This window comes from Dioscorea cayenensis, chromosome 15 (assembly GCF_009730915.1).
Source record: "Dioscorea cayenensis subsp. rotundata cultivar TDr96_F1 chromosome 15, TDr96_F1_v2_PseudoChromosome.rev07_lg8_w22 25.fasta, whole genome shotgun sequence".
NCBI classification, from domain to species: Eukaryota; Viridiplantae; Streptophyta; class Magnoliopsida; order Dioscoreales; family Dioscoreaceae; genus Dioscorea; species Dioscorea cayenensis.
In genome coordinates, this window is record NC_052485.1 from 22341517 (window position 1) to 22367748 (window position 26232).

General features: G+C 35.6%; 5 protein-coding genes across 5 annotated transcripts; 1 reads left to right on the forward strand and 4 right to left on the reverse strand.

Moving 5' to 3' along the window:
- Window positions 1-499: 499 nt before the first annotated feature.
- Window positions 500-2997, reverse strand: LOC120278052. Its single transcript, XM_039284949.1, has 3 exons — window positions 2765-2997; window positions 1946-2293; window positions 500-1581 (listed from the first exon to the last, which is right to left on the reverse strand). Exons 1-3 carry the CDS (start codon window positions 2972-2974, stop codon window positions 991-993), a joined length of 1149 nt encoding a protein of 382 aa, XP_039140883.1. The 5' UTR covers window positions 2975-2997; the 3' UTR covers window positions 500-990.
- A 3209-nt stretch (window positions 2998-6206) lies between these two features.
- On the forward strand, window positions 6207-6836 carry LOC120277434 (peamaclein-like). Its single transcript, XM_039284283.1, has 2 exons — window positions 6207-6363; window positions 6453-6836. Exons 1-2 carry the CDS (start codon window positions 6285-6287, stop codon window positions 6638-6640), a joined length of 267 nt encoding a protein of 88 aa, XP_039140217.1. The 5' UTR covers window positions 6207-6284; the 3' UTR covers window positions 6641-6836.
- A 508-nt stretch (window positions 6837-7344) lies between these two features.
- LOC120277433 (zinc finger protein ZPR1-like) lies at window positions 7345-15995 on the reverse strand. The gene is made up of 16 exons (XM_039284282.1): window positions 15826-15995; window positions 15706-15750; window positions 15587-15627; window positions 15402-15483; window positions 15049-15093; window positions 14275-14331; window positions 13562-13621; window positions 13352-13479; window positions 11874-12129; window positions 11721-11787; window positions 11109-11179; window positions 10879-10968; window positions 9697-9805; window positions 9011-9102; window positions 8414-8519; window positions 7345-7719 (listed from the first exon to the last, which is right to left on the reverse strand). The coding sequence occupies exons 1-16, from the start codon at window positions 15949-15951 to the stop codon at window positions 7619-7621; spliced, it is 1476 nt and encodes a 491-aa protein (XP_039140216.1). The 5' UTR covers window positions 15952-15995; the 3' UTR covers window positions 7345-7618.
- Window positions 15996-17236: 1241 nt separating this feature from the next.
- LOC120277820 (putative pentatricopeptide repeat-containing protein At5g40405) lies at window positions 17237-18952 on the reverse strand. Its single transcript, XM_039284655.1, has one exon. The coding sequence runs from the start codon at window positions 18950-18952 to the stop codon at window positions 17237-17239; it is 1716 nt and encodes a 571-aa protein (XP_039140589.1).
- Window positions 18953-21466: 2514 nt separating this feature from the next.
- On the reverse strand, window positions 21467-25886 carry LOC120277411 (metal transporter Nramp6-like). The gene is made up of 4 exons (XM_039284250.1): window positions 25015-25886; window positions 24034-24170; window positions 23273-23925; window positions 21467-22101 (listed from the first exon to the last, which is right to left on the reverse strand). The coding sequence occupies exons 1-4, from the start codon at window positions 25614-25616 to the stop codon at window positions 21880-21882; spliced, it is 1614 nt and encodes a 537-aa protein (XP_039140184.1). The 5' UTR covers window positions 25617-25886; the 3' UTR covers window positions 21467-21879.
- Window positions 25887-26232: the final 346 nt, after the last annotated feature.

The following is a 26232-nucleotide window of genomic DNA, read 5'->3' on the forward strand; positions in this document are numbered from 1 at the left end:
TTTAAATATTTTATTGCATATTTTTATTTTGAATGTTTAAATTTTTTCCGATTTTCTTAATATTAAATCTTGGTGAAATGTGTTTTATATCTTCTATAAAGACATATATGAACATTTTACATTTTAGATATTTATATACATATCATATATATATATATATATATATATATATATATATATATATATAATTTTTTTATTTTTTAAGGTACAGCTATTAATAAAATATATTTATTATAATCATATATTCCATGAGGGAATAAAAAAAACTTTTCAAAAAAATAGGTCACTGATTTTATTCTTCAACATATCTATCTTATTATTCTCTTGCTCTGGAGGCATGTGAACTACTTCCAATTATAAAAAAAACTTTAACTTATATGAATGCATAATTGTTCTCCTAGTTACTCAATATATATACAACCAAAACAACAGCAAGAAATCATATGATCAAGATTGATGTAATCAATTTTATTCAACCCAAAAATGAAAAAAACAAATATCAAACATAAGCATGGGTGGCTCAAATCAGTAGAATAGTGTAACATTACATTTGGTTAAGAACTTATTATCTCACTCACACCATACAAACTGCATACTGACTCCAGCAACAAACAAGAACACATGAAAAAAAGAAAAAACTCAAAACAAAGAATCTATGTCTAGAAAGAAAAATCTCAGCAGTTACTCGAAGGCGGCGGCATAGTCATTGCGGCCGGCAACCTTAGAATTAGTAGTAGAATGGGAGCAAGCATCTTGAGAAGATAAAACCACCAGCCCCGCCGAGTACCATCCTGCAATCGAGGAAATACATGCATGAGGGCTCGCCGGGGGTGAACAAGTAGTGAGAAGGAGAGCTTTCCTTTATCTACATAGGCTTGCTCCACTACTGTTCTTCAAGCTTCCCTGGAATCAGTTTCTCTAACCTACAGTCGACGATGAGTTAGATCCAAATGAAAATAGTCTAACTCGTATTAACAATTCAATGCAGTATCAAATGCAATCGTTTGGCTTTTCAACAGCTGCGATCTTTGCACGATAAGTGCTTATGGTAACAGTCTTGGTTCCATCCTTGTGTGGAAGCTCACAGGACTCGCTAATTGGCCCGCCTTTGATATCAGCTGGAGGGATGAAGCAATCCATTGAGAGACCAGGGACATTGAAAGCCACCTCATCAATGCTCCATTCTTCTTCCATCCTTGTCTTGGTGTGGCTCATAGCCATCTCACCGAACCTAAAGAGAGTGATGACTGAGTGACCGGAATGGGCAATCATCAAGCCCTCGACTGGCCGATAATCTTCAATGAAGGAGTTGATGGTTGTCTCCCAGTAAACAGCTTCACCGCCAGCACTTTGGATCCTGGTCAAGTGAGAATCCTCAATATGGATGAGAAGCCCAGTCTTCTGGCTGAAGTAACCGAAAAGGACATGCCGGATGATTTCAGCTGGACCTTCACTCCGGGCCTTGAGTGTTTCTGGATCTGTACAGAGCTTGAGGATAAAGCAATCCTCCCCGTCTACTACTTTCTCACCAATGCATCGTGCATTTGCAAACATGCTTGCAGTAGTCAATGGATCAAGGCCCTGTATTAAGGTTTAAAAAAATAAACAAACAAACAAACAAAGTGGGATTACCAAACCATCAGATCTAGGTGTGACATGAAATCTGATTATTTAACTAGAGATTCTGTTTTTCAATAAAATATACACTAGTCTATTATGTGAAAACTAGCTCAAAAAAATGCATATGGGTTGAGAATCAAAATTAGCACATTTGGCAAGCAATCCAATCATTGAAGCAAATTTGAGTTTTTCTCGTGATAAAACTATTTATTCAAATAAATTACGATCTGGCAAGCAATCAAGAACCAATAAACAAATATAGTTCTATACCTGCTTAAATCTAGCATGTGTAGCCATGAACCAAAAGATGAGAAAGAAATTTGACCTGGAGAGCACGCCGGAGAGGACGGACAGGGCCCTTGGCTGCATGGGCTCCAAGCCAGGGTGTGTGGCGCCAGACAAGCTTACCATTACAACCAGCATGCACCTTGCTGCTGCCAACTGCGAGCTCCACATACCACATGTCAGGAGCCATCTGCCAAAGGACAAATCCACCCGACTCTGCCTCCGATGATGCTCTCCGGTTCTTCACAATTCCTGTTGCTGTCTCAAACTCCGACGCAACCATGCTCACCCGGCCCATTGCATATGCATTGCGGATGGAACCCTGGAGCCTGAGCCCTCCAGAGGCTGCAGTATACTGCTGTAGAATGTACTGCGCCGACGAAGTTTCCTACCCAAATTATACCAAGATAAAATCAGATAAAAAAGAAGAAAACCATGGACCAATTGTACGTGGCTAAGGAAGTTTCCAATAAAAGTCTCATCTTCAATAGCATCCAAAAGAGTACAGTACCTAAATGCATGAATTCACCAAACATGAAAATAACCACTTCAAAGACTCACCAAGATTCCATGAAGAAATTGAAAGCAAAATGAAGATAAAGCATTAATGCAGTAAAGACAAGTTATCAATTTTGCTAATCTAAAACCATCCAGCATGCAAAATCAATTCATAGCAATGCAAAGTCATTAAAATCAATTCACAGCCTCCAAATCTTGAAAAACAAAAGCAGGAAAATCCAACAAAATGCAGCAAAATGCAGGCAAGATGCCTAAAGAATCAGAGCCAATGAAAGCTCTTCTCTGGAGCATTTCATCTAACACAAGAACAACAAAAAAAAAATCAATCAAGAAATCTCACAATGGGGGTGTCTTTGATGCTGAGATGCGGCAAAGGATCAGCAGAGCTAACATGAATCGGAGCCAACGGCGCACCCATGACTCCAAGAAGGAGCCGGAGATCGGAACGCCGGCAAGAAGAAGCAGATACCGACGGCGCCCGAGAAAGCTGGCTCTTCACCCAGCGGCCCAAACCCCCCTCCCTCCTCCGCTCGCCGCCATTATCACCCATCCCAGGGTCCGGGCCTTCTAAAAGTGGCGCCAACCCCAACCCCAACCCCAACCCCCGGATCTCAGCTCCAACAACTCCGGCGGCGGTTCCCGGCAGCGGCGACGGCTGCGGCTAGGCAGCAGCAATCCAGCCATCGCCGACGAGCTCCGCGTGGGGCTCTCAGAGCGAGACCTCTCTCGCAGCGCCGAGAGGAACCCTCCTCGCCTCCTCTCCATCTCCTCAAAACCCTAATAATGCTCAAAAGAGAAGAAACGAAGGCCTAAAACAAAGCAAAGCTTCTCATTCAGGGACCCATCAGTTAATTTCCAGTTTTTTCAGGGATGTTTTACGAATTGTAGTAGTGCCAGTAGAGAGTGAGTGAGAGAGTGATATAAGACGGAGATTCCAAAGAAAGAGGGGGTAAATAGGAATAAAGGAAAAGTAAAGGAGGGTAAAGGAAAAGTAGTAAAATCGAATGAAAATGTAGTAAAATGGTAATTAAAAAAATAGTAAGGGGTGAATTGCAAAAAAGAGAGGCCAAGCTTCGTTTTTGATGATGAGTAACAGGCTTGTTTGATGGTGGGTGATAAACGAGCAAAGGAGAAGAGTCGCATCCAGTCACCGCAGGTGAGATTACCGACTATGGTTGGCAGGTAACCCTTAGAAAGGGCTTGAACGGTCGACGGCGCGTGACGGCTCTAGTTAGTGGCCTGGCCTGCCACGTGATAGTGGAAGCATCTTTTATAATAAATTATATATAAAAAATATAACTAATTTATTTTTTTTCATGCTCTTTTAAATTTTAATATTTTTTTTAAAAATAAATTCTTAGACCAATAATATTAACTCCATTGCACAAGCAGTGATGTAAAACTATCAATATGCAGACAGTGATGTAAGACTATCAATATGCAGTGGTGGTAACAAATCCCCGATTATAAGTTCAGACTTGCAATCTCAATCTCACGTCACCAAATGAGTACATTCCCGTTCTGTGCAGACTTGCAACCTCAATCTCATGTCACCAGATGAGTACATTCCCGTTCTGTGCAAACTTGCAACCTCAATCTCATGTCACCGGGTGAGTACATTCCCATTCTGTGCGCTTACGGGATTTGTTAAAAATAATAATAATGAATCTCCACAATCAATGCTTAACAAATAATAAGATGCATATTAATTGTCAAATGTGGATGACTTTCAGAAAGCATGGGAGTGTCTATAGGTAGTGATTAGTTCAATGTTTGGTGTTCATTTTCTCTGAATGGACCTACAAAACAAGGACTTTGGGGAAACTAATCAAAAAAAGAGATGAGAATCTGATGGAGATGATTATAGTATGCATGCCAGTAGAGAAACTTGAGTACTTAGAGCAATAGCATTGACTTGAGAAAAAGGGTAGGTGAAATAGAAGTGTACTGCATATTTAATAGTAATAAGGTGGCTAACTACTCCATGTTATATAACATGTACTGTGACCTGGAAGGCCAAAGATGTGGGAAAGGAAGGTGTGAAGAATGGTCTGGCTTTATGTGTCAGCAGTACAAGCTCTGGTTCTTTTGTTAATGAGGAAGAATTTATTGGTGAGCCATGAAGTTGATGATTCAATGTCAGATATCAATGCTTGCATCAATTGAAGGGAAGTTGACCTTTCTTCATAATTTAGCATGCAGACTAGACCAGAAAGACACAAAACAAGTTAAATCACTCAGATTATTACTTAAACTCATTTGATTGTTAGTTTATGATTCACATTTTGAAGAGCTGGAAAGAAGATGAGGTTGGTAAGAGAGACTTATCATAGAAAAGAATATTGGAATGGAGATGGAAACATATCAGTAACTGTGAGCAGACTAGCTTTTACAAGTTTTGTCAGAAAGGAAATGGCAATGCATTGATGAGAAAAAGGTTAGTAGTGACAGAGCTTGACAATCTCAGGCTGCAGATGTCCTCAAGAACTCATTCCAGTGCATTGATTCCAAATTAACTTTGAGAGAGAGAGAGAAAAGAGGCTCCTAGTGTGAATGTAGACTAATTTTTGCACAGGTCAAATTATTGGCATTAAAAAGAGAGAACACTGGTTATAAAGATGGCAGAAATAGTGGTCCTATTCATTCATGCTCAAGCTGCAGAAAAGAAAGTTTTTATGGTTGTGATTCCACACCACTTGGGTAGGTAGGCCATTTGGTTACTAAAAGTTAAGGCAATGCTAGACTAATTTCTGAGATGATAGTGAGTGAGATCATATCTAAGATGAACTAAGAATATTGCAAGCATGAAGACATGACAATTGAAGTACTAGAAAGGAATACATACATGCATGAAATGACAAACAATGACCATCTGGACTGCAACTTGGTTATGGCCTTTGCTCACATGCATGCCTTTTGTGTCACTGCATATGCACAGCATTAGTTAGATTTTTGAAAGAAAGTAGAAGTAAAGGAAAAGGAGAAACACCACATAGCAGCACATATTCATCTAACTGAAAAGCTTAACTTTAAACCCAATGACTATTTAATTAATGATCTATAGCATTAAAAAAGTTTCATGTCATGCTTACCTCATTAGGTATCAACAAAAGGATACATTGTTGGGCTGTCAGATGGGCTATAGCCCAATAGCACTTTTCTGGGTCCAAGTAGGTTAAGGACTTGCCTACAAATTAGTTAGAGAAAAAAAAAATGACCTAGATATTTTAGGCCATACAACACCCCTGCTTATAGGACCAGGTGGTCAGATAAGAAACAGTATAATTTTAAGAGCAAACAGCACCTTCTCAGACAAAATAGTACATGAACAGTTTAACATTTGTTTTCTAACTCAAGGTAAAAGAAAATGTTCATAAACATGGAATCAAAAGAGTATTGAGTATATACAAAACTCATTCCAATCATAAAAAAATTGCATAAAATCAACTGAAACAAAGTTACCTGTAATTAATTATATCTTCTTCCTCCTTTTAATCAGGTAGTACCTAGAAATTTAAAAGCACTTTTTAAAAAAGATTCACTGTATGCAGCTGGCTCACACAATACCTTCCTGAGTTAAACAATGACCTTGTACGAGAAAGCACCTCAATTTCATTCCTAAGACGTTCTTGCTTTTGGACTGATTCACTGGAAGCTCAGATCTCGATTCAAGTAAATAATAATAACAATAATTCCGCACAACTCATAGGCCCACATCAAGCCTGGCTTTTAATACTTCTCTTTCAAGCCATGCCCCCCCTGCCTACACCTTTCTGGATACCAACCCAACTATAAATCCCAACACTCACTCTAAACTCACCATTCACTTCAACTGCTAGTCTCTGTTGTTCACTTTCAGTATGAAGCTCTCATCAGCTACTTTGGTTCTCATTCTCCTCCTCATTACTACTTTTCTCCAGGCAGCCATGGCAGGTTCAGGTAAGCTAGCTCTATTCTATATAGACTAAGCACAGAGTAATAAGCCTCTTTCTCATGTCTGTTCTAATGTGTGGTACTTTGTGTGGCAGGCTTTTGCAGTGGGAAATGTAAGGTGAGATGCTCCAAGGCCAGCATCAAAGATAGATGCCTCAAGTACTGCAACATATGCTGCAAGGAGTGCAAGTGTGTGCCTTCCGGGACTTATGGAAACAAAGACCAGTGCCCTTGTTATAGGGACAAGGTTGTCAAGGGCAGCAAAAAGCCCAAGTGCCCTTAAATCTCCTATTGTTCTTCAGCTTTGCACTAGTTAGTGTGAGACTATGAAAATATCAAAATAAATGTCATGCCATGTAATCTATTGCATCCCTTCCACATTGCATCTATATCCACCTCCTCCATTTGGGCATTTCTATCATTCTAGCCAATGTGTTTAATTTGAATGAATATAATAAAGGGTACTATTCCTAAGCTGAGAAGAAGAATATGAAGAATAACAAGAAAATAGTCATTCTAATTCATTTAAAAAAAAAGAAGTTAAAGATAACCAATCTCACACTGGTTTGGGATGATCTTTGAAAACACACCAACCTCCCCACCTTGTGTGGTCCGGAAACCTGACAATAATGTCTGTAAAACTAGTACCACTGTTAACTGGATGAGCATGAGAACCATCTAACACAGGAAAGGAGCATGGGCAACATTAATTGTCACCTTGTTACATTTACATACCTTTAATGCCCGGTTTAATAATTTTTTTCTTTCTTTCTCTGAGTTAGTATACCATGTTAAACTTCTGGGAAAAACAAAAAACATACCTGCCTTTTATAGTCCAAGCTTGAATTCAGAAATAAAGATACAAGTACATGGAACCAATACCTGCCTAAAAAACTTCTCACCTCCATGTCTGATCAATACCTTGCTGTTAAGATCAGAAGAGAGCAGAAGTTGCAGGGTTTTACCACAAGAATTACAGATGCTCAATAGTTCCAACACGTATGATTACTTTTCAGATCTGTATGTGAATATGCAGATAAAAGAAAGCCAAAAGTTCAAGGTTGTCTAAACGGAAGTCTTTACAGTACCAAGCAAAAAAATGGGGAAAAAAAAACGAAAAAAGACAAGACTGTTTATGTCACTGGTCTACTTTGTGTTTGAATGATCTTGGGAAAAAAATTAATGAGACCAATTAAAAAAATACAAAATAAATGAGACCACTAGAGTACATGTTACAACAAAAATAAATTGACTTAATAGATTAAACTGAGTTTGTATTGTAAGCATGATCTGCAGAAGATGTGTCCATGTCGTTGAGGCCTAATTCCTCATTCTGCTCCCAAGATCTCTCATACTCCTCAACTGACATAATAACAAGAATAATATGAGATAACAGAAGATCAGTTAGAGTAGTTAGGCTTATATTCTACAAGGTGAAGAAAGCAAATGCATTCCTAGAAAAATTAGTTCAAGGCCAATAAAAAAAAATAGCTACCAGAAATAACACAATATCAGAACGAAATCTCAGTTTTCAAATTAAAATTCTAAACTTCAAAGGTAAGGCAACAGCTTTAATTTGATGAAAATGAAAGGCTTGTGGTTTTTGCAACAAGTAATTAACAAGATATTTTCAACAAGGAACTAATAATAATTCTGACATGTTTGTTGAGGAAACAAAAGCAAAACACATTCAAGATGCTACAGTGTGGTGGCTTCAGAGTATCATGGAAACAAAGGCAACTTTTTTGGGATTAATAATGCTCCAATATTCAAAAGACAAGCAAACCATCAAATTATTTCGACTTCTTTCGGTAAAACCAAGTCATGATTCTCAGTCAAACAAGTCTAAAACATTTTGGAAGCTAACTCTGGCAAAGACGGTCATGCCAACAATTCCAAACAAAAAACTTTACAATTGATTGTACTCTTTTACTTGGGTACCGACTTGACATTAAAAGAATCCACAAGCTAATATACACGTAGGTACCAAAAAAAGCATCAAACTTGTACAAAAAATAATTAAAGTTTAAATAAAAGTCAGCATTAAAAACTTTACCAATCAGTTGAGCATCATCTTCTATAGAGTCTGTGACAGGTGAGACAAAAGAACTTGCCATCGCATCATCAATAATCAAAGTCCAAGGTTCCACCACCTCTAGAAGCTACATCAGTTACGGACATGCAGTGGTGCAGGGAACACATTAGTCAGTGACAGTTGTATTAAAAGCAAGATTTTTACAAGTAATGAAGGATTCAAGCAGTCATACTCAAAATATAATGGCATAGTGACATAACGGAAGTGTGCATTCTATATGGACTCAACAGTAACATGTCATATCAAACAGATAATACAACAGTTCTGGTAAAATCAGGTATAAGAGTCAAAAACAAATTATCAAGAAAACACAAGCAGGAAGCGACTAGAAGATAATACATGAGACAAACATTAGAAACATTGCAGAGGAAACCTAAATGATTCTATAGTCTGTCCATTTACAACTATATTATCACTCGAGCTTTCCCAGGCCTAACCATGGTTTCTATTTATCCAGAAGGCCAGAATAATGGGATTGATGAAATAAAAGCCAATGCTGAACAATATAGGTATTAAGCATAAGACGAAGAAAGAATATCAAAGAAAAACCAAGCATACCTTGGTTAGCCGTAATTTGAAGTCATGCCACTTCTTCTTTTTCCAGTCATCAGTACTATCACCCAAACTAAATCCATGTACTCTCTCAAGGTCTGCAGAGAATCATTTTATGGATCAATTACTGAGAGCACGCTTCTTCAACATGCACAGATAAAACTTCATAAATGCTTCTTAAATCTCTCAAGTGATGCACAATTGCCTCTCCATAAGATGACAGTTATTAATAAAACCATGGGCCCAATATTTTTTTTTGACATGTCAGACAGTCATACCCCTTGAAACTCTGGGAAAATCCCATGTGTTGCAATTATTCAATGTGTCAAATCACATTTACACAATTTCATTATAACATGTCAATAATCTTATACAAAATTATCCACTTGAGTATAGATCAAATATACAAAAAATTATACTCCAAGAACATCACTTTCAAATCAAAAGACATAAAACATTATAATCGAAAGATGTTTCCAATGAGTAAGATATTGAAGGTAACAGCATCGAATATCTTAAGATAATTAGGCATTGACATCTGATTCAATATGCCTAGAAATTGACTCATTTGTGCATCATCATAACATACCTTAAAATGTTTAGCATAAATTATTTTCTGAAAAAAAAATGAAAGAAATTTATTACATTCAATACAGTTCAAATTGATCTGAGATGACTAGTGTAGAGCTTACTGTCACTAATTTTAGTAATCAACCCCTCCACTGTTGTGACAATGCCGCCTAATGTGCCACTTGTAAGCTCCAATTCGACCTCAGGAACTTTGACAGAAGCAGTATCAGCCTGAAAATATAGAAAAGGACAACAGATCAGATGGCAGTTATAGATATCCTGAAAAGATGATCTACAAAATTTTTAAAAGAACATGTAAGCAAGATCCCATGTAAAATTAAAATAAGTTCATGCAAACAATCAGCACATTAAATACCAAAACCTTGTTCAAATTGCAGAAATCTGTAGTAGGAGCAACTTGGTACCTATTATAGAAACCTACCATGGGAATCACATGTAAGTATAAAAACATTAGCATTTATTAGTCATATCCATATGCTGAGAACCGCAATTAATAATGGTCAGGTTATTCTAACATAAATTTAAAAACCAGATACAACAATGCTTTTTGCTCATAAAGTTATAATACAGAGTTTCAACAATCATATTCATATTAATCCACACTGGCTTGGTCAAAGGTCATAAGTCAATGACCAATAGACCATTTCACAACACTAGGTAAGGCCCTAAATCATAATGTACTCATTCTTGAATCTTTTCATACCGTAATAATCAAGTTTAACATTCTCAAGAAAGAGCTCTGATTCTGAGTGGATCTAAATATCTAATGATAGGTAATGAATGGAAAAAAAAAAAACCCAACTTGGGGAAGTAGGAGGCTGTGATACAAAATATAGAATGACATTACAGCCAACTTTGAAAAAACTACACGAATAATCTATTATTAGAAGAGACAATTATAAAAATAAAAAGGAACAAAACAAAAAGCTAAACCATCATATTTGATATACTCTGATAAGAATCAAGCTAATTTTTAGGCTGGCACTGCTAGTTTCAGGGGTTACCATCAGGAAAGAACACATTCAGATGACCTTGAAAGTCAAGCATAAACAAATTTTAGTCAGATGAACAACATATTATAAATAAGCAATAAGTTGCTTCTGCAAAATAATCTGGCTTACTAACAGAATACTTGGCTAAGCTCAACCAGGGAACATGGCATATTAAAGTTTACATCAGAAAAAAGCCCAAATAGGCAACACTCTATTCTGAATAAATCTAGATAATTTAAAAAGTACTAAGTTTGAAAAGTCAATTCTGATAGGTTAAATAAACAAGTTTACCTTTATCACATCTCTACTAAGATCTCCCTTGTTCTTCACACTTACAGTAATCCTCTTGCCCTTTTTAGGAATCTCACCACCAGCCTTTAACTGTTTAGCAGTGCAAGCAGATATTATACCACTAGCAAGAACCATGTTTCATAAGACAGAATGGAAAATCTGATGAACAAAAAAATTGCGAAGATCCACAACGCTTCTCATGGTTATAGATATTATGATAACAAACAAACCTCAGAGCTTCGGTAACCACACATATCACATGTAGTCGCCATAACAATAACCTCCCGGAAATATGGAATATCTACAAGTGGTTAATAGTCAACAAAAATAATTGGAGTAAATTTCTGAAAGAAGCTACCCAGCTCAAAGTTCAGAGAGATTTGTGAGTCAATGATTACAATAACAATTGATAATTTCCTAATGCGGATGTAGGTAAATATAGGTTGATAATGCTTAGGAGTGAGATGATCATGACTCGCTAGCATAATCCTTATTTTTCAGTTAAAATATTTCTTTGCAATTCCAAAATTGCAACTCCTCCCATCAATCTGAAACAACCAAAAACGACAATCATGTTCAAACAAAAGGAATAAATACTCCAAGAACAGTTTAGGGGTAATTTTATCATGCAACTGTCCTGCTTAGTTTAGCGAAGGTTAATACTATAAAATTCATTTATAGATTGCTAACTAGCACTAGCACTAGAAGTCTCCAGGAAAAATTAAGTAATATTTCATTTAAAAATGACTTAACCAGCATTATGGCTGAAAATACTAACAAGATACAAACATAATATAAAGTATAAAAAAAGGAGAGGGTGCTAAATGGGACATAAAGGATACTAGTTGAGTAAAAACGAGTCACGCATGCCGTCCCACAAGCACCACATGATGACGGAAGAGTGTCAACCTGAAGAAGATCCAAGTCACAAACAGTGAAACAAATTACCAATTTACAAACATATGCAATCTTTATCCACCAAATACTACACGTACCTCTTCTGGTGCTGAATATCTACAAAAGGCAGCAGCAACTTCATCACTGTTGCACTGAGCAATTGCACGACGACCAGCAATAGCTCCAACAGAACCATGAGGCCCCCTATGCACTCCATCAAGAGGAAGGTTATCATCCGCGGTTGAAGTCTCCTCACCGGTGGCTGGTTCAGCAAGAAACCCCAGTGATTCTTGCTGCTCACGAGTCCGTTCATAAAAATGGATGGAGAGTGATGAATCCATGGATGGAGCATAACTGTAGATAGCAGATGGGATGTAAAAAAATAACATGAAAATATTCAACACTTAAACGATAGATTATATCAATGTCAAAAATCAAACCAACAAAATCAGCAAGACCATGCCTTAAACACCACCAACACTCAACCAAGCTAAAAGCATTAATAAATAAAATAAATTTTTGAATACAGGAAACAACGACTGCCTCATTTTGTTGCCTACTACTAAGGATAGCCGATAGCCATAATATACTAAACTCGCATACTCAGCAATTCTGCTGTGTAATTCTGATGTGTGATAAAGGGCTCTATGTATAAGTCCATAAGTATCAGAGTTTGTTTAATGCATCAGTTAACTTCTTATTCTCAATAATACTTGACAGCAGAAGAGATGCACGAACATTTCATTTACACAAAAGCCATCATAATTCACATGTAGACCAGCTTTTTTTTGCTTATTTGCAACAAATGCAAGATGTGCAAACATGTGACAGAACAAACTGAGTTCTAATGAATGCTAGTTCAAAGCAAAAGATTAATTAGATCCACATGTGCAAGTATTGAAGGATTCATATCTCGAGGTATAAGCTCAATTAGCTTAACCATGACATTAGAAACAGAATTGTACAATAACAGAGGATTGCCCTTATGGTTCCAGAAATTAATTATTAAGAAATTATGGTTAATAGTGAGGAAACAGAGAGTAGACACTGAAAAAGATACTTTTCATTTTATAGACATTGTTCACAATAACTGTAATTATCAGGCATCTAGAAATTGAAGGGATATTTAAACAAATTTCAAAACACTGGATCTCTATGGTTACTCAGCTACACTTAATCTTGTATTATAGTTTCGCATAAAAATTAACCAAAATTGCGGGACCCAATCACAATGTCATAGATTATCAACCCTGTCCACAACCAATGAAGATTACACTGAACTAGCACAAGAAGCATAGAGAAAAGTTATTGTAGAGCCAAAGAAACATTAAACTAGTATATACAAGGTATATACTAAAAATCTAATCCAACTAAAAGTAAGCCAACAAAGAAAGGATCTGACGCATGAATGGTCCCAAAAAAAAACCCTGCATATATAGTTTGAATCCTATCATATCAGAAAAATCAAATTAATATATGCATATAAATGCATAACTTGCAAAATTTGGACACTGGAGAGTTTAGACGAAAAAAAAGCAAATAATATAAAAATTCAAGATGAAAAGCATGGCCTTACGGGTTCTCAATAAAACTATTTCCCGCTGGATCATCAAGAATAAATGTAAATGTTGCTTCTCCAGATGCAACAGATCTCAATTTTAACAAGAACTGGTCAATAGCTTCAGCTGTCATAGGATCCACCTTCTGCAAACTTGGTAAAGCATCCAAATTTACTATAGAGTTTCAACCTGAGCACTATTTGAAACAGATAAAATCTATAACGGACCTTGCGTTCCTCTTGAAGAGCCTGTAATTCATCTGCTGCTCTCATGAGTATCCCTTCCAACTAAAAGAACAGATAAAAGTTCACAGTCAGAAGAAGGAGAAGAACAACAAAAAGAATGAAGGGTATAAATTATAAAACAAACTTTTGCAACTAAGTCAAGACATTTAATTGTTTTTCTTTCCTTTCCTTTTGCGTAATAAAATATCTCTGTGTGAAATTTTAGACAGATGAAGATGTAAACTATCCAACTCTCCAACTTGCCACACTCCATACTAGTTTTCCTCCAATGGCTTTTCATTTTTAAGTGTTTCATGGTAAAGAACCCTATCCTTCACCCACAGTTGAAAATAAGCAATCAAACAGTGCTTATTATTTTTTTGATTACCTATATTCTAGCTTACTTCAGTGTTTTCAGTAAAAATGGATTTGTCAGATAATAAAATGTCTCTCAATCAAATTGGCATTAAAATCATCTAAACAGTGCGCAATTAGCCTACTATTGAACTCCATATGGAGAACAAAGCTTAAAATTTCCATATATTTTGGCAAAACAAAGAAATTTTTCTAATATATTTCAACAAAAACAACCCCAACTCAAATTTGCACATCAGTTTGAACACAACTATTGATCATAAGAACAAAATGTGGAAAACAGACTCATCAAGAAAGAAATATAGCAATATCTAGCCATTAAGAGCAAGGAAAGAAATTACAGTGGAAAGAGTGCCACGCTGAGCTTCTGGAGGAATCTCAAAATCCAATTCTGGAATCTGCAAAACAAGAAAAAAGATGGGAAGTGAAGGCCGCAACCTTGGGATATATATGGGTTATTATCATAGGAAAACAAATGTTGAAAACATGGTACACAAAATCTTCTACAAGCAGACATTCATGGCATAAAGTGCATGTTCCTTCCCATAAAAATAAAGGACAGTATCCAATCAAAATGCATTAACATAATAAACAAAATGTAAACCTAATTTCAACCAATCTAACATTTAATGATTATGATGTTGTAAAAGGTTAATATTTGAAATTCTCGTAGCACTAACAATTTCCTGGATTATTAGCCAAAATGATTTTTATCAGGAAAACAAATAAATGAACCATAGACATATATAACATATAAATTCACATGCAAAAACTTAGATCCCATGTAGCCAATATACATAATACATAAGAAGAAAATATTGTGATTTGGTATATTCATGGCCTAAAACAAATTAAATTTATATATCTTCCAATTCATGTCATGGAAGCAAATAAAAATACAGTTAACACATAAAAATCAGAATATAATATGAATTTTAAATTTCAGAATTAACTATGTGTAGTTTAATTGCATTGATTTACTTATTAAATATGCCATAAAAGTGCGCACATATGCTTTGCTTCCATAAAAAAACGAAAGCTTGAGAAAATATGGTTATTGAAAGTATTATACCTTCAAAGAGAAATTATCATTAACTATAAGCTATTATTAATACCTTAATGGTCGCAGAATCAGACTTAACAACTTGCCGATTGAGCATCTGCAACACAATAACCAAAAGGTTAAATTTCCCAACAAAAATAAGAGCATCCACAAAACATACCAAGCTAAATTGTGTTTTATACCCAAATTACAAGAAACTATTATGTGAGACCTAGTATACGTACGTATCTACACAAGTGAAATACATGAGTAAACAGTGGTGATCCAGGTCAGTAAGAATCAACGCACCATGTAATGCTATAATCTCCAAACATAAATTATGCATGCAAACTATGCTAATCTTTAAAAAATTCATTTTTTTTCCAAGCAACTGAAGTGAATTTACACCAACCGGCAAGGACAGACCTCAGAACAACCAGCCGGAACCTGCAGGCGGAAAATGCAACCTTTAGGCTGGATTTCACCAGCAAACTGAACTTCATTATTCCTGAGAGTATCACAATAACCAAATTAAAAATCTCAGAACGACCAGCATCTTTTTCAAAACAACAAAAATCCACAAATTCACATTTAAGATAAAATAGCAGTACCTCTCGTTGCAATGAGGACACTCAAACGCCATCAAAATCAGCTGCAAAAGATTCAAAATCTTAAAATCCAATTAAAAAAAAAAAAAAACCCTCCAAAAACATCAAATAAAGGAACTCACCTCTCTGAAGTGCGGAATCCGAGTTAAGAGAAGCCTCGTGATGCCCTGAAAAACGGAAATCAGATCAAATTCGAGAAAACTTAGAAGGGAAATCAATGGCTAGGGTTTTAGAACAAGTACGTTCTCGCCGCAGCGCATGCAGAGGCTCTCGACCTGGTGAAGCGGCGCCGCAGAGGCATCGTCCTCCTCCACCGACACCGCATCCGCCGCTGATCGGAGGTCCACCACCGCATCGCCGTTCGCCATCGCCGTCTCTCGCTTCGTCGCTTCACAGGCCTCTCTTCTTTGGTAACTTCAGGAAGCGGGTAGAAGGGTTTTGTCTTTTAAAGGCTCTCTTTTTTCATTTACACCCCCAAAATTTTACGAATTTGTATAACCATTGAAACCCAGAGGCCCATAAGCCTTGTTTAGATGCCCGAGAACGGCCCATTAAGTAATTTGCATAGTTAACCTTGCAAAAGTGAATAACTACTGGGTTTGTTTGGTAGATAGGATATGATAGGATATGATATAGACAGTATGATATTAGGCTGAATAAGAGTAGGAAAGGATATGAACATGATAAGTTCATATCCTATCATATGTTTGATGCACACCGGATAATCATTAGATAGCATTTTGTTATCATACTTTATGTTTAAAGTGGACCGGAAAATTGATATGAATGATATGTAAATAGACAAAATTACCCTTTATAATATAGTTATATACATTTTTTTTAAAATAGATTTTTTATTTTATTTTTTTTCTTAATGATTTACTTATCAGTATATTTTAAATTTTTAAAAAATAAATATGGCATATAGTTAGACTAACAAACTTATTACTGAAAAATAAATACATCACATCTAAATCAATTTGAAAAAAAAATCATCAAACTAAAGAAACTAGAAACAAAACATAATTAAAAAAAAATTTAGATGAAAAATAATCTACCCAAGCACAAAATCGATGAAAAAAACCCTTTAACCACTCTAAATGCGTAAAATCTTATTTAAAATAGTGAAATTTGTGTCCTATCTAAGTGTCGACAAACTTCTTGTCCCAAACATTATATTTAAAATATATAAAAAAAAAAAAGATACAATGAAACCTAAGAAAAATGAGAGAAATCAAATACTAGTATAGCAAAAAAGTAAATTTATTTTTTTATTATATCACACATATTTCTATGTTGACTCCCATAGGATTCATTATCCTATGCCCTGCAGGATAAAGTGGGTCAATAGGATAAGTCTATCATAATCTATTGGCACACTAAACAAAAATTTAGCTTTTGAATCTAAGATTTGTTTTAATGAGCCTCTTCTATCAATTTATCCTTCAAACAAAGACAGGGATAACACCATCATAATCTAAATATGTTTTGATTCTTATTAAATGAAAAATTGATACAATAACTACAATAAGGTAATTTTCACAAAATTATACCCATAAGGGTCTAAACAATATATATTTCCAAGTTGGGTTGATCTATTATTTTACAAGAGAAGTTCAAACAGTATCAATTGCAAAGAAGCAAAATTCTGCTTCACCAAAAGTCTAAGCAACTACAATTTCCATCCGTGAACTTATGAAATCGATTCCGATCTCTGACAATGATCTCTCTGCCATAAGCCTTCGAAGCAAGTTTCATCACGGAATGACAATCACTACAAATTCGAATATTCTTCATTATCCTTATAGAACTAGGAGCTGCACTTGCAATAAGAGCAAATGCAAGCGCAAGCTTTTCACTATGCAACATCAATGCATTCTTCTTTTCGCCTTCCTCTATATCTAATAACACCTTTGTAGTATCCACCACATGTCCGAGGTCCCTAACTTTACAATCAATCTCCTCCAACATCTCATTTATTTCGGCAACACAAGCGTGTGATTGATCTCCAACAGTGAATTCATGAATTGTACCATTAACTTCAACAGAACTACACCCCGGAGTTTTCCGTATTCCTCTCTCCTTCATCAATGCCCGGACTCTTGCAACACCGTCCCATTGATCATTATCCGCATAGATGTTTGATAGCAAAACATAAGTAGCATCATTTTCCGGCTCAATTTCCATCAAACGATTAGCCACATACTCAATCACTTGCAAGTTTTCCGGGGTTTTCCTACAAGCACTTAGCAAAGAGCCCCATATTGCCGGCGTTGGCTCAAATGGCATGTCCTCGATCAACCTCAGAGCTTCTTCCAATAGCCCGGCTCTCCCGAGTAAATCCACCAAGCAACCATAATGTTCCATCTTCGGTGCAATCTTAGAACACTTGATCATTCTATCAAACATTCTCCGCCCCTCATCAACCAAACCAGAATGGCTACAAGCATAAAAAACACCGATGAAAGTAACATCATCCGGCCGAACACCAACCTTGATCATCTCCTCAAAGAGCGCAATAGCCTCCTCACCATAACCAAACATGGCAAGGCCTTGTATCATCACAGTCCAAGTCATCACATTTCTGTCAGGCATTCCATCAAACACTCTCCGTGCATCCTCAACAGAGCCACACTTAGAGAAAGCATCCACCAAAGCCGTCCCAATTTTCACATTTATCATCCCCTTCAGAGCATTCTCAATCCACCGAACAACATTGAGAGCTCCAAGATGAGAGCAAGCAGCAAGCACGCTGACGAAGGTGATCTCATCCGGTTTGGTGTAAAGCAAAAGAAGGCGGAAAAACTCCAAAGCATCATGACTCCGACCGTGCTTAACAAAACCAGAGATGATAGCGTTCCAAACAGCGACGTTGTTTCTATGGGGACTTCGGTCGAACAGCTTGCGTGCAGAGAGCGAATCCCCGCAGGAGGCGTAGAAGGAGAGAAGAGCAGTATGGCAATGGAGATGGGAGTGGAGGGAGAGTTTGAGGAGGGAGGCGTGGAGGGCGGAACCGAGATGGAGGGAGTGGGAGAGGGTGGCGGCTTTGAGGAGAGGAGGGAAAGTGTGGGAATTGGGGGAGGGAATGGGGAAGAGGGAGAAGAAGAGGAGGGAGAGGAGAGGGGAGGAATGGAGGAAGGAGTTGATGATGGAGTTGTGGGCGAAGGGGACGGGGAGAGGAGGAGAGCGGAGGAGGATGGAGATGGCGAGGGTGGGGGAGTGGAGGCGGGCGGCGGTGGCGACGAGCTTGGAGGCGAAGGATGGGGAGTGATCGAGCTGGGATTTGATCATGCGCGCGTGGATTTGGTGGAGGGTTTGCAAGGATGAGCAGGATTGGAGGAGGTGGAGAATATTGCTGGATTCGGACATTGGGAAGGTGTGAGATGTTAGTTATGTTTGTTAAGTTTTTACTTTGAAAAAGATAAATTCATAAACGTATGCGCATATTATACTCCCTCCGTTTTTTTTTTATCTGTCGTGAATAACCGAATCTCAGATACCGAAAAAATTAGTTATTTCATATAATTTAATAAAAATTAGTTATTTTTCTAAAATTACCCCTAATTTATACCTTCACATTTCTCAAAAGAGAATTGAATAGGTTGTTAGGGTAATTTTGGAAAAAAATAATAATAAATATTTTTTAATGTTTAAAAATGACGGAGAGAGTATATTATAGAGAGAAAGTAATTTGGCGATGTTCACATGAACGTCCCCAGAAAATTGAGAGAATTGAGTGGAGAAAGACAGGAAGATACAACCCAATAAACAGTAAACATAACAATGTTCAAACATTGTACTGGCTCTCACTCGGGTGTTGTGTTGTGTTGTGGGTATAATATATGTTTGATTGCTCCCCACTGTAGGTCTAGTAGAAATCTGACGGTTTAGATTAGACGTCTCAAAAAACATATTTAGGGATGAGGAGAGAACGTCCCCCATACAGTCATTAGATCACCCATCTAATGATTGTTATTTCATTTCTAACTCTAGAGGTGGGGTTAGTAATATTAATCCCTTTATAATAAAATAATAATTATTAGATAATAATTTAATGGTTATTGTGGATATTTTTAAATTATCGGTTCTATATATATATATATATATATATATATATATGTGTTTTAATAGTCCAATGGATATAAAAATCTGTAGATGATAAAAAATAAAAGAAAAGGCGCTAGAGGAAAGAGAGAATGAGCGAATATGAGTTGGGGTGGGAGTTTGGGGTGATTATCAATCTTTTTAAGTAAAAGATGTAAAATTAGAGCAACTTTAATGGGTAAGTGAAAAGTGGCCATTAAAAAAAACTGGTGACCACTGAGAGTTGAATGGCGACCAACTGTTTAATCTGTAGGATCTATCACAATCTTTTAAATTAATTTTTTTTTAAAAATTAATGTTAATGGGATTTACTTTTTTAATTAAATTTTTAAAAAAATACAAATGTTTAAATCGCTTAAATCCGACTTTGAAAAATAATTCTGACATGGCTCATGTTGAATCATGGATTTATAAATTTTATAATTTATTTATTATATATTATAGAAATATATTGGTAATTATTTTAAAAAAATTGTTGTCTTAGTTTTCATTGTAACTACCATGGAACCACGTGGAATCATCTCTCTCCAACAATTAGTTTTTTGTATTTAATTTTTTTTTAATTTTTATAAATACATCCACATTTTTAAACAAAACTTATATATTTTTTTTCTCTATTTCTTCTTTCTTCCATGTATTTTTATTATTTTAAATATGTATTTTAATATAATTTTTTAATTACTTTATTAATAATTTTTAATATTTTATTAAATAAAATATGTTTATAATAAAATATATAATGTAAATAATTAAAAAAATGAATGAAATAATTATAGGTCTCATATTATGATAAATCTATTATAATGAAAATAGTTTAATGGATAAGAATTTAATGGAATAATAAGGTCGCATAGTTATCAAACTCTAGAATAATATATTATAACCACTAAAAGTGTACCATATATATATATAATGCGGTAAAATAATATTAAAAAAGGTTTTTATTCTAAAAAAAATTGCTTGTATGATGGCGTTAGAAGAGTGGATAATTACTAGTATAATCATCAAAACTTTATTTACTTCTATACTTTAAAAAAAAAAAATTATTTGCCAATATAACCGTATATTTTATTGTTTAAAAACAACTTAGCAATTTTATGTAAATATAAATTAATTTTTATGTATTGTGTTTTAAAATGAATAAATAATAATAATAATAACAATAATAATAATAATAAGGGAAAATAAATTATAAGTCCTTTAAAGTTTCAAAATATGTCAGACTCAATATTTGAATTAGCCAGACAGTCCATCTTTTTTTTAACAGCTTACTTTTCAATCCATGTAACTCAGCCCGTCGTTTTCGTGTAACCACTTAAGTTTTCATTTAACATATAATACTTTTTTTTGTTTAACATTTGATTTTTTTCGTTTAAAAACTGAGAGATATTTTTATCAATGTTAATTACCTTTATAATAAAAATATAGAAAAACACGCTATCAGAAAAAAGAGAGACTTTATGTAAATACTCTAACTTAGAAGCATTTTTTGTGAATAACCAAACTTCCGAAGAACTATTTGTTTCGGTAATAATAATATATATTTTTTTTGTTTAATTGATTTTCTATTTGAGAGCCATATAAACAAATAACAATGATGATTTATAAAGATATATAAATAATTTATTTATTTTTTCCCGAGAAACATGCAAGCAAACAAAACCTATAAAAAAAAAATTGAAACATGCATATGCATAGTCAAACAATAATCAAGTAAATGAATCCCAAAAAAATTGAAAAAAATAGTCAAATGAGAGTTCTATAAATTCCGTGACAGATACATCTAAATAACACATGAGAGAACCATCACATCTAACGTTATCTGCTAAATAAAATTGAAATTTTGCAAAATGTTACAAATTGGAAGAAAACAAAACCATTGAAGTTACATATATAACAAAAAAAGGTAGCACCTGAATTTGGTGAGAAAAAAAATGTATAACTAAAGTTTTCTAGTATCTGAACAAAATCCCTCTGTTTATCTGTTTTTACTTTTCTGCAACACTGGTATCTATAACTCAAAAGGGTGCATTATTATTATAGCACAAAACCCGGCCCTTATGATTTCTTGAGCAAAGAAGCAGTCTGTCAATTCATCGATCGATCAAGAGTTGGCCTCTGAAAGGCTTGTAATTTGACATACTGTACAGCATCGAAGCCGGATTTCAAGAATGGAACAGAGAAATTTATCTTCAGTTTTCTGAACCTACAAATCTTTTGAAGCCTGCTGCCAAATTTTGTGAGGATAGACCTTGGCCATGCATAATGAGATAAACGATAAATGCCACGTACAAAGTTATGGCAACACAGACAATTGAACCAACCAAAATGCTATGTACTTCTGATGAGAAGAATTCCAGCAAAAGGTATCCATTTATGATTATTAGCAATGCAGCAACAGTCCATGTCACCATCTACACAAAATAACAGTGTGCATAGTTTATTAGCTTAAGAGAATCAGATGATGTTATTAATAACAAAACATAAGCGAGATTTTTAGCAAACGCTTTCGAAATATCAGAGAAGAAGATGGAACAGTGTAATTCAGGGTCATCAGAAAATCAAATATAAATTGTTTAGATAGCTGAATAAAAAGCAACAGCTGGAGTCACAATATTAGAACACACAAATTTGAGCAACAAAAATAGAAGATTGCATAAATTTCTTTTAATGAATATTTCAAAGCAAAACAACAAATTTATAGCTAAATTTCTCTAATATGCTCATTCCATAGATTGTATCATGTAAATAATTTGTTATGGATCAAAGATAAGAAAACAGCTGAAGAAACCACCTTGGCATATATCATTTGTCATTGCTATCAATCTCATCTATCATTTAACTTTTGTATCCCACTAAGTACATTCTGTCTATTTCATTGTCATAATTAATTTCAGGACTTAATTCTCCAATATCATTGTCATGATATTAAACTGTATTCTTATCAGATATGGACCCCAACAAGGCCCACAAAATGCAAAAAACTGTAGACCTCCGGATTTTGGTGGTCAAGAGATGTCAGTTCCTAAAAATCTCGTCTACACAAAGTTGCTTTAGAATGAATTAAAGGATGAGGCAAGCATGCAACATGTCAAAAGGCATAATAATGCATTCCAACTATGGACAAAGTTATCAGATGAAGTCAGAGGGTGCTTCCTATTGCATGTATACATCTTCTGTCCTATTTGGCTTGTGCATTAGTCCTTGTCCTATGAGTACTTGTCCAAAACACAGAAATGTCTTTCATAGCCCAACAAACTAACTAATTTATAAAAATAAAAAAGGGTGGAATTATTGGTATCTGGGTTATCAAATCCACCACAACTAAAATATAATTCCCTCTTTACTTAGCTTGCCATTATGTCTAAAGACTCCAAACTCTCTGATGAGAAACATAAAACAAAATTAGTTGTGGTAGATAGGATGAAAAGACACCCATGCAAACAAAGAGACAAATAAGAAGGGAATGTATATTGCATAAGTAAAGCTAACTAGAAAAAAAAAAGCTGAATTTATGGCATGAAGAAACAGAGATGCAAGAGCTGAAAATGGAATAAGTTTAGATCTAGAAGTTGATAAACTTACTTTCATAACATGACCAATCTTAAAAACCCCCATGACTTCTTCTTTTGACACTAAAGTTAGGAGTGGAATGAGAGCAAATGGGATCTGAACTGATTGAAGAACATTAAGCCACTCATTTAAAACATCCAACGCGGCATTAGAAGTATCAAAAAATAAAGCAACAATTATTGTTGGGATAATTGCAAAACTTCGAGTAATCAATGCCCTGAGCCACTTCTTCAATGGAAGATTGAGAAATCCTCCCATAATAAACTGTCCAGCATAGGTGCCAGTTATTGTGCTGCTCTGCCCAGCTGCTAACAATCCAACTCCCCATATATAAAGAATTGGAAATAGCCCTCCCCCATATTTACTTTGTAGAAATTGTCCAGCATTCTCAAGACCTATATTATCAGCTTCTTTACTGCCAAAAAACCCCTTTGCAAAAACAGTAGTGACAAACAAATTGATCATAAATGAGATAATAAGGGCAATAGTCGATTCTATAGAATAATAGTTCAGTGCTTCTTGAACGCGGCTCTTCTTATTGATATCAATTTTTCTTGACTGTACAAGAGCGGAATGCAAGAATACATTGTGGGGCATTATGACACACCCTACAACTCCAACAGCCTGCCTTATGGTCTTTGAGCTTAATTTTGGAATCAAAATACCTGACAAGAGTAGTGAAATTAAAATAAAGATTGTCAAAGCTCTAGGTTTCTAGTCAAGATACAAGATAAGAGAAAACAAAAGAGTTTGTTTGAAAAAGAAATACATACCAAGTAGAAGTTCTGTTCCACTAGGCTTCGTTTTCCCAAACATCCAAGCAAAAGAAAATGCCATTGTTCCAATGAGCACAGCAAAAGCAGCTTCTAGTTTTCTCACTCCATAGTTTTCAAGGAACAAAAAAATGAAGCTGCAAAAAGGTATGTGATACTAAATGATTATGTTGACAAAATAAAACATGCATAGCTAACAAGTTGATAATTAGACAATTGTCAGTTTTCCAACACAGTCACAAATCATACATTTGTCAATATTTGCTAAACTTCTTTTCCAAATTATAGACATTTACCCTCATTAGGAGAGGAATCAACATTTCTGTTAACATTAATTGATGTAGAAAACCGAGTTCCATGTTTGCTAGACTCAGATGTCTTGTTTAAGTTAAGCACCAAACCCCATGATTAAAACAATTCACCTAAAAACCCCAAAAAAATTGAAACAAAATTACAAAGGAAAAAATGACAGCAGAGGACATAGTAGACTAGAGTACTTAAGATTGCAAAAATAAGGCCACTTTGTTCAAAGCAAACTAGTAAAGCCTCCATTCTGCAGATGTAGTCTACTATGTCAATAAAAGTATAAAACCAAGTTCAATGGATTCAGTGATCATTTAGGAACACAATTATCCAAGCAAACATCCACAAAGACCAAGTTTTGTGGAATCGTTCTTACATAAAGGAACCCAAATCTGCTAAAAACCAAAATCTCGAACAGTTCTTACCTTAAGGAACCCAAAATCAGCTTCATTCAATTGATTTTTGAACTAAACTAACAAACTTCATTTAAAACACCCAAAAAAACTTTTTTTGGGGGGGCCAGAATAGACACATATCAAACATCAAACTCACCTAACCAAGAGAAAATAAATTCAAGATACACATCAAAAACTTGTTTTTGCCTATTTTGCAGCTATCTTAAATCAAAGCAATTCTTCACTGGAATGGGAAAAAAGAAAAAAAGAATCAATGTCTCACCAATCAGAAGCCGTGATGACCACACCAGCCCAGAGAGGCAGCACCCCACGGCTCAAAACCTTAATGGCAATCGCACTCCCAATCACCTCCTGTATATCAGCCCCAATCAAAGCAAGCTCCGTCATAATCCACAGCGCCACGCCAGCCCACCCCTTGTACTCCTCCCGGCAAAGCTCCGCTAAATGTTTCCCAGTAGCCACCCCAAGCCGCGCCGACAACAACTGTATCAAAAGCCCCATCGCCGTAGCCCAGAGCAGCAACCACAGCAACGAGTACCCAGCCACCGCCCCAGCCTGAAGATCTCCCTCAAGGTTTCCAGGATCCAAAAACGCGATGCTCATGAGAAACCCCGGCCCGGTGAAAAGCCAAAGCTTGCGCCAAGAGAACGAAGGGACGGAATCAGCGTCGGTCTCGTCGTCATCAGAGATCGCAATGGAGATCTTCTCGCTGGATTCGTAGGCGTTCTCAACGGACGGGAGCAGAGCATCCGATTCACCGGCGCCGGCGACCGCAGCGACGTCGCCGGTGGACATGGGAAGGAGGGGTATTTTGGTCTTTTTAGAGGATGGGAGTGGGGAGGAGACGAGATCCAATGGAGTCATTGAGCCGGAGATGAAGGAGAGAACGAGGCCTGTGGGTGGGTATGTACGGCGATGTGGTGCACACGCTTTGCGTTGGGATTCGTGTACAATCGGATCTTAAAGCTGAGGTGGATCGATCTTGACCGTGAATTTAGTGACGGATTCCTCGTGTATTTGCTTGCCTTTTTAATGCTTATTCATGGAAAACATGAATTAAAGCCTGCAAGGAAGCATCTGAAATGATTATATATATATCTATATGACTATATATATATATATATAGATATATGTTTACTGTGGGTACTGTTTTTTTTTTTAAAAAAATAGTTATGTACAATTTTAAGTGGTTATAAAATTGAATATATTATGGTCTGACCAAAAGGACAAAAATGGTATGTTAAGATAACTTGCTGATGGTTATTAAATGTGCCAAAGAACTTGTCTTGTATCAGGAAAAAAACACATGAAAAAAATTAATTAAATTACCTTTTAAAATGTATAATAAAAAATCAAGACATCGAGAGAGCAAAAATACAACACAAATAAACAAGATTGATCAGGTTGAGTGAAGCAACCAAGATTTTCTTATTTACTGAAAAATCAAGATTATGTATTTATAAGTAAAAATCTAATTTAA

What these genes read in the sequence shown, in the direction of transcription:
- LOC120277820 (XM_039284655.1), bottom strand. Translation starts at nt 18,952, where the DNA reads ATGTCCGAATCCAGCAATATTCTCCACCTCCTCCAATCCTGCTCATCC.
- LOC120278052 (XM_039284949.1), bottom strand. Translation starts at nt 2,974, where the DNA reads ATGGGTGATAATGGCGGCGAGCGGAGGAGGGAGGGGGGTTTGGGCCGC. An exon ending in GCATCAAAGACACCCCCATT is followed by an intron (nt 2,294 to 2,764) that starts GTGAGATTTCTT and finishes TAATTTGGGTAG; the next exon opens with GAAACTTCGTCGGCGCAGTA. An exon ending in CTCTCCGGCGTGCTCTCCAG is followed by an intron (nt 1,582 to 1,945) that starts GTCAAATTTCTT and finishes ACCTTAATACAG; the next exon opens with GGCCTTGATCCATTGACTAC.
- LOC120277411 (XM_039284250.1), bottom strand. Translation starts at nt 25,616, where the DNA reads ATGACTCCATTGGATCTCGTCTCCTCCCCACTCCCATCCTCTAAAAAG. An exon ending in GTCATCACGGCTTCTGATTG is followed by an intron (nt 24,171 to 25,014) that starts GTGAGACATTGA and finishes ACCTTTTTGCAG; the next exon opens with CTTCATTTTTTTGTTCCTTG. An exon ending in TGGAACAGAACTTCTACTTG is followed by an intron (nt 23,926 to 24,033) that starts GTATGTATTTCT and finishes TACTCTTGTCAG; the next exon opens with GTATTTTGATTCCAAAATTA.
- LOC120277434 (XM_039284283.1), top strand. Translation starts at nt 6,285, where the DNA reads ATGAAGCTCTCATCAGCTACTTTGGTTCTCATTCTCCTCCTCATTACT. An exon ending in GGCAGCCATGGCAGGTTCAG is followed by an intron (nt 6,364 to 6,452) that starts GTAAGCTAGCTC and finishes TTTGTGTGGCAG; the next exon opens with GCTTTTGCAGTGGGAAATGT.
- LOC120277433 (XM_039284282.1), bottom strand. Translation starts at nt 15,951, where the DNA reads ATGGCGAACGGCGATGCGGTGGTGGACCTCCGATCAGCGGCGGATGCG. An exon ending in AGCGTGGCACTCTTTCCACT is followed by an intron (nt 13,622 to 14,274) that starts GTAATTTCTTTC and finishes CTGTTCTTTTAG; the next exon opens with TTGGAAGGGATACTCATGAG. An exon ending in GATTACTAAAATTAGTGACA is followed by an intron (nt 9,103 to 9,696) that starts GTAAGCTCTACA and finishes GATTCTCTGCAG; the next exon opens with ACCTTGAGAGAGTACATGGA.